At 48.6% G+C, this 7,144-nt stretch overlaps 1 protein-coding gene across 1 annotated transcript in view; it reads right to left on the reverse strand.

Annotated features, from left to right (window-relative positions):
• LOC119320774 (S-(+)-linalool synthase, chloroplastic-like) overlaps positions 1-1,885 on the reverse strand; it is a 4,022-nt gene extending 2,137 nt beyond the window's left edge. The window contains exons 1-4 of the mRNA XM_037594722.1: positions 1,710-1,885; positions 1,098-1,327; positions 495-866; positions 85-328 (exon numbers count right to left, since the gene is read on the reverse strand). Of these exons, the coding sequence (XP_037450619.1) occupies positions 85-328; positions 495-866; positions 1,098-1,327; positions 1,710-1,885 (1,022 nt within the window). The remainder of the gene's footprint in view (positions 1-84; positions 329-494; positions 867-1,097; positions 1,328-1,709) is intronic.
• Positions 1,886-7,144: the final 5,259 nt, after the last annotated feature.

Consider the following 7,144-nt stretch of genomic DNA (forward strand, 5'->3'; position numbering starts at 1 on the left):
ATACATCATTTCCTTGCAAAAAAGGCAACTATATTGCTTCCTAATCGTATTACCCTTATATAGTATGGAAACAACAATGCTCACATTTTGATCGCCTCAGTAAAGAGGGAAAGCTCCTCTTGTGTGGCGACAAGATCAAAGATGTCATCCACAATGTAGACCGTGGATATGATCTGTGTGATCTCAATCCGATATCTAGAGAAAGAGAAACCCTCGATGACGGTCATGGAGCACATGTACCATTTAAGAACTTGGTCCCTTGCAGACGGAATTTCTTGAGCCAATCCTAGATCCATCCACCATCTGTGTGAAAAGGAATTTTCATATACTTAAAACCACCACTCTTTTAATTGTGGGGTACATGAGTAATCAAAAATGTTAATTTATCAAATTTGGCCAAGCGTTCTAGCATTTCCCTCTTATCATAAGATTGCGCATATTTTCCACTTTACAAAATTAATCATTGAGGGCTAGTATTTTATTATATTTATAACTCTTAACCTCTTGCATTTCTCTCTGATGCTGCAACTTCTTAATCGTAAACTCTGCAAGTGCCAAATTCTCAATTGCCATGTTCCTAGTGTGTATGCTCTGGAGGTAACTCAGATGGTGCCTTGCCTTGTATTGCATCAGGCTCACATGATAGGGATGGTCTAGTGACTGCCTTACATATCTTGCAAGGTTTGGCTCCAGATACTTAATTGCAAATCTAAGTTGCTTGCTTGAGAATTCATTTGCCTTGTAGAGTGATGTTTCTCCTACGTTGAGGTGTGACATGTCTTGCAAGCTGAGCAACCCTCTAATGTCTTTGCTGAGCCCAAGGTTGAATTCACCATTATCATTTCTGAACTTCTGAAGAACATCATCTGCCAATTCATTGAGAAGGGGTCTTAGGCAAATGTCATAAATAATGAGTACAATACATCTTGAGGGAGGTGCTTATATAGTCCACAAGGAAACATTAAACCTTAGTTTAGACCTGGCTACTCTCTAAGATACTTTTCTAGCAAAGTTATCGCGTTCATTTCATAGACACTCAAGATTCCCAAACTTGTTTATGTATCTGTCTCGAGATGCTAAACTTGTATTTTACTGACCTGCCGAAACATAATATCCAGCTTCTCGCGTCAGCCTCAAGGAAAGGGTTGCATCAAGCAGATCATCACTATGGATGAGATCTGCACACGAGTCTATGATGGTGTTGATATCATCTTGGAAATAGTGGTCGATGCACAGGCGCTTGAGGTGATCAACAGTGGTCAATAAGCCTCGTCGACTCGTCGGATGGTGATGCAGCAATGCTTGAACATTCGTTACACTTTCTTGGTGTGTTGCACAGAGACCTCAAACTTCTTCAAAAGAATACAAAGTTTACAGAACTTTGACTATTAATATAGGGTTTTGGGTGATAGCACTTACAATATTTAGATTTACCATTAAAAATACTTTCATAATAGTGTTTGTTTATATATTTTATAAACATATTTCAAATATTAATGGGATAATCTGGTTCGTAGTTCCTCCTAGGACCAAGTCGTTTCTTTCCTTTTGGTGGAAGGTGACGTTTATGAGTTATGATGACAGGCTCTATGCTCAACATTATATAGCTCTGATAGGTTTGAACTCGATCCCTTGTGTAATAATTAGAAAAAGGACATAAATATGCATGCCAATTGCATATACGGTCGATAACCATATATTATACCTGGAAGTCAAAATCATCGGACAGCTCATGTGACGCAGGCTCTCGCCCCGGACATACCACCGTTGATGGGCGGAAGAAGGCATGGTTGCGTCCGCTCCAGCCACCATTTCGGGCCACAGGTGAAGCCGAATGGTGCAGTGGCTGAACGGAGAAGGAGAAGAAGACATGCGCAGCAGCCATCGGTTGGTTAATTAATGGGGGCTGACTGGGTTAGTATGGTGTGTTACAGATCGACTAACTAGGTTAACTGGCAAAGTGTGGCCTGGGTGATATGAGATGAGCAAGTAGCTGTTGGTGCTGCTGCTGCTATGTCTTCGGATATGAGCTAGCAATGCAGGCGTGCCCTCTGGATTTATAGGGAGGTTGCAGGCTTGCAGCTGCCTCGATCCATTCTCCACCGAGCGAGTGGTGTTTGAAGTTGGACAATGCATGTGCCCCAAGTGAGCTATGTGGAAAATTCACTAAGCGTGAACGATTTTAGGGTACGTCATGCTTGATCAGTTAGTTAGTCGTTGTTAGAAGGGAGAGAGAGATTTGGTGGAATGTTCGATATATTGCTTGAGCCTCGTGGGCATATATATATATAGGAATACATGATCTATTTGAAGTACAAGGCAAGCCAGAATATTTCCTAGTCTAACCTATGTTTCCTAATACAATCACGTTACTCAACATCCTCCCGCAGTCACAACGGTAGCGACGCAGACGGTGAGACTGGAGAATAATCCAAAGGCAAGCCGACGGACACTCCTCCACAGTCGTAACGGTCGATGCATCGCGGAGTCGTGGCTGGAGAGGAAACCAACGAGGTTTCTCAAGCAGGCGGTAGCCCTTTGTGCCATTTGTCGAGGTAGCCGAGAGCGTGGGTGGTGGAGCCGTGGTCAAGGTAGCCGTGCGAAGAATGCCGTGGTCGATATCGAGTCGGGGTAGCCTGTGTCGAGAAAGTCGCCGTGGAGCCGCGGGCGCAAGAAGGCGCCGAGTTAGTCATGGGCGCAGCGGTGTCGAAGTAGTGGTGCGTCAGGAACTAGATGATGTTGACGACGCATCGAGCCGGGGTTGCCAACCCCGGGCACACATCATAGACGAAGGCACGCGTCGGTGTTCTCAGCATCAGGCATGCGTAGACGGACGAAGACGAAGTTGACGAAGCGCCGCACCAGGCTTGCCAGGCCTGGGGACACGTCGTGGACGAAGGCACACCGTGGTGTTACCAGCACCGGGCATGCGTAGACTGGGACCTGCACGAGCTGTACGCCATGTCGAAGAAGTCGGAGAGGCCAGCAAAGAAGGACTCGACCACGGTTGAGGCGCCAATCGGCGCAGGGCCAATGTTGCCCGCGGTTGTCGGAGTAGATGGAGCGGTCGGGGTAGATGACGACGACGCTGCCGACGGGTTGGTGCTGGACGAAGATGAAGGGGGTGGACGGGTGGTTGCGGCGGCTATGGAGGTAGCGGCGGCGGTGGCCAAAGAAGAGCGGCGGCGGCGGCTAGGTTAAAAGTGCGGCGGCAGTGCTCGAAGTAGGCGAAGAATTCTGACAGCGTGAGGAAGATCGGCGCGGACGGTGGCGTTCCCGCGTCAAGGGAGACGACGCGGCGCATACTACGGAAGGTCGACGCGCGGTGACGGCGGAGTGGACCGCGGGCCGCGGCGCTACGGCTCGCAGGGGTGACGCAGCGGCAACAGGCGGGACGGGGCGACGGCGGGAAGAACTCGGGCGGTGGCGGGGACCGCAGGCCGCGATGCTGCGGCCCGCAGGGGCGACGCAATGGCGGTTCGCGAGTCGGCGCAACCTCGGGAACGGCCTCGGGCGGCGGGGACCGCGTATCGCGGCGCTACAGCCCGAAGGGGCGACACAACGGTGATGCCGGTCGGTGCAGTCAGGAGAAAAACTACGAGGCGGCGGCGCTGCGGCCCGACGGGGCGACGCTGCGGCAGCCCGTTGCTCGATCGGTGGAGGGGCGCTGAACTCAAAGACGATCTTCACGAGACCCGTGGAGGTGCACACAACTAACTGGCCAAGTCAGTCGCGCTGCACCGTGGAGCGGATCACAAGCAGACGGGTGATCAATCCGATTACTCGCGAGGTCAATGTAGCGGCGGAGCCTGACTGAAGGTAGTACAGCTAGACGAAGATCACTTGGCGCAACCTTGGGCCAGATCGAAGATGGAAATGGAGATCAATCCGATTGCTTTGCACACGTACGTGTACTGTGTGTCAAAACTTGCAGATGTTGTCACGTGATGAAGCTTCTTGCGTGGAGAGAGGTCCGATCTCCGTATGGCCTGTGCTTCTGCGCGGGTGCAAACCAGCGCATGACTTGTCCAAGCAACCAGCGCACATGAGCACATGACGCGCTGCCACGCGCGTGAAGCCTGCGTCAGCATCTAGCCGATTCTGGTGGAGGTGGAGTGGACGTGTCCCGATCAGATCAGGGGCAATGACGGCCGGCCGGCATAGGACGTGCAGATCGGATGGGCGCGGGGGCGTTCCGTACAGCCCGCTAGCCACACGATGCCGCAGTCATACCAGTAGTCGGTGTAATCGCCGAGGTCGAAGTAGAGACGCAATGTAGATGACAAACGGCGGGCAGGTGACGCAAACCCATCTTAGATCGGAGAATCAAAGAGTAAACACCGATCAAGATGACCAGCGGCAGAGAAAAAAACCCGGAGCAAGGGCTCGGGAAAAAGACTCTTTAGGGCAGCCGGTCAACACGACCGGTGGATAAACCCTAGGTACGGGCGGCGCGACCCCCGACGGCGGTCATGGAGGCCGACCGTCCCAGGGGCGGCGCGCAGATGCGGAAGCAGCGGCGGCTAGGGTTTAAGATCGACTTGCGATAGATACTATGTTAGAAGGAAGAGAAAAATTTGGTGGAATGTTCGATATATTGCTTGATTCTTGTGTGCATATATATAGAGTACATGATCTACTTGAAGTACAAGGCAAGCCAAAATATTTCCTAGTCTAATTTATATTTCCTAATACAACCACGTTACTCAACAGTCGTAGTTCCATAAGTCCACGCACATTTAATAATTCAGTTCGCTCACGCGCGTCACATGATGCATGCACTAATCAAATTTTGTTTTTCGTCTAGAGCCACAGTATATATTCAGGCCTTGTATATATTCTTGGCTTGGCGGGCACACCATGCATCTTTGCTGTCAGCAGCAACAAGCGTCAAGAAATTACGATGCGCATTCTTCTGGTATTTTAACGAGCAACAGGTCCATCATTTATATTCACTCTGTTTCCTCTTGCTCTGAGCGCGGGTAGGTACGATGTGTGTATGTGTGGTCGTGATGGACCAGACAAATATGGCCACATCGTGCACACTGCAGTACACGTACGGTTTGTCCCTGCAGCAATACATGCGTACGTCCTGGCCTTGTAGCTAGATATACACAAAGGAACATGGGTCATTGTCTCATGGCGCGTCTGCCACGTGAACGTCTCGATCTGCCGCGTGGAGAGAGAGAGAGAGTTTGTTGGTCGAGCGGGCAATGGAAAAGTCTACCGATGGGCAAGTTTCGATCGGCTGTTGCCTAGCTCGCAGCCCGTCGAGCTCACGAAAATATAAGTACTACGTACGTTTGCCCCAGGACCATATACATGCGTACTGTACTACCTAGCTACTGATAGAGAACGGTCAACAAAGAAAAAGTACCCCCAAACATGTAACATGTGTGTACACGACTCATACTGGCAATGCGCGTGTACGGGGAGCTTCCTCAAATTCTTCGTCCCAAGTTGTTACCATTGGAGTACTTATTATATATGTGAATTAATTATCTAGTGCAAAACTTTAGTGAAGTAGAAAATGTTGGAGCAAAAGAAACGAAGTTACATGAACCTACATAACCAAGCAATTAGACAGTCAGCTGCAAAAAAGAAAAGCAATTAGACCGTGTATGAATTATTTTGTGAAAATTCTCCCACGTACATAGAGCTAGCAAGGATCCATTTGAAGATGAAATCATTCCGGCGGATCCAAATGCTCCTAACGAGAGAAGTAAGAATCTCCATATTAAAAAGAACACCGAGCACCTGCTTTAAGGTGACAGTATCAAGAAATTCTAAGCCGTGAAGGTTGACATCTGGGCTGAGATATCTCCCGCAACAGTGAGCAAACAGGCAACCAAAGAAAATATGCTCATCTCCATTTTTAAAACATATAGATTCCAAACAACACAATCATAAGATGAAGCCTTTGGCAGAGTTACCGTGTTGCTGTACCAACCCCTTACATGTGCCGCTCCCTAAGGGAGGCCCAAGAGCAAACCCTAGTCACCAGCCAACCACCCCACCCCACGCCACCCTCCTCTCCTGGCCACCATCAGAGGGCTTCACAACAAGCCCGCATGGGATCAATGCCAGCGGGACTCTTCTTGTCCCTCTTGCAAGGCATTGAGATTTGTGCATTTTTCTTCGAGCTGTCCAAATAAACGCTATAATTTATTTCGCACTAGATTGATAAAGGTTTATAACATAGTGAATATTTTATTAGACTTGTATGAACAAATTTGTAAAATCAAGTCAGGATAAGTTAATTCTCAATTGACCGAGCCCTTGGTGCTTCTAAAATGGTACTAATGTAGCCTTAAGTTACACCACACAACTACATTAAGGTATTGGTCCCTGGTAGTGCCATCCCTGTCTCAGGACCATTCTACCAGAAGAAAAAGAATCTCGTATGAGGGAGAGGTTCCATATATGAGGATATAAACAAGTAGAGGAGAGATTCTATGACTAGGAAGTAGAAAATGATAGATGCAAGTTCATTGGACCGACAATAGCATCTTCTTCTGGATGCTTGTGACGCCCCCGATCCAATCATACACTAATCATGCATGTAAATGTGTACGATCAAGATCAGGGACTCACGGGAAGATATCACAACACAACTCTAAAAGTAAAATAAGGCATACAAGCATCATATTACAAGCCAGGGGCCACGAGGGCTCGAATACAAGTGCTCGAATATAAACGAGTCAGCGGAAGCAATAATATCTCAGTACAGACATAAGTTAAACAAGTTTTCCTTAAGAAGGCTAGCAAACTGGGATACAGATCGAAAGAGGCGCATGCTTCCTACCTGGGATCCTCCTAAACTACTCCTGGTCGTCGACGGGCTGAACGTAGTAGTAGGCACCGTTGGTGTAGTAGGGGTCGTCATTGACGGTGGCGTCTGGCTCCTGGGTTCCAACGTCTGGTTGCGGCATCCGGGAAGAAGAGGAAAAGGGGGGAAAAGAGGGACCAAAGCAACTGTGAGTACTCATCCAAAGTACTCGCAAGTAAGGATCTACACTACATATGCATGGGTATATGCGCAAAGAGGCAATATCGGTGGACTGAACTACAGAATGACAGAATAAGATGAGGATAGCTAGTCCTATTAAAGACTACGCTTCTGTCAGCCTCCATCTTGCAGCAT

The sequence above is a fragment of the Triticum dicoccoides genome, chromosome 6B, assembly GCF_002162155.2.
Source record: "Triticum dicoccoides isolate Atlit2015 ecotype Zavitan chromosome 6B, WEW_v2.0, whole genome shotgun sequence".
NCBI lineage: Eukaryota > Viridiplantae > Streptophyta > Magnoliopsida > Poales > Poaceae > Triticum > Triticum dicoccoides.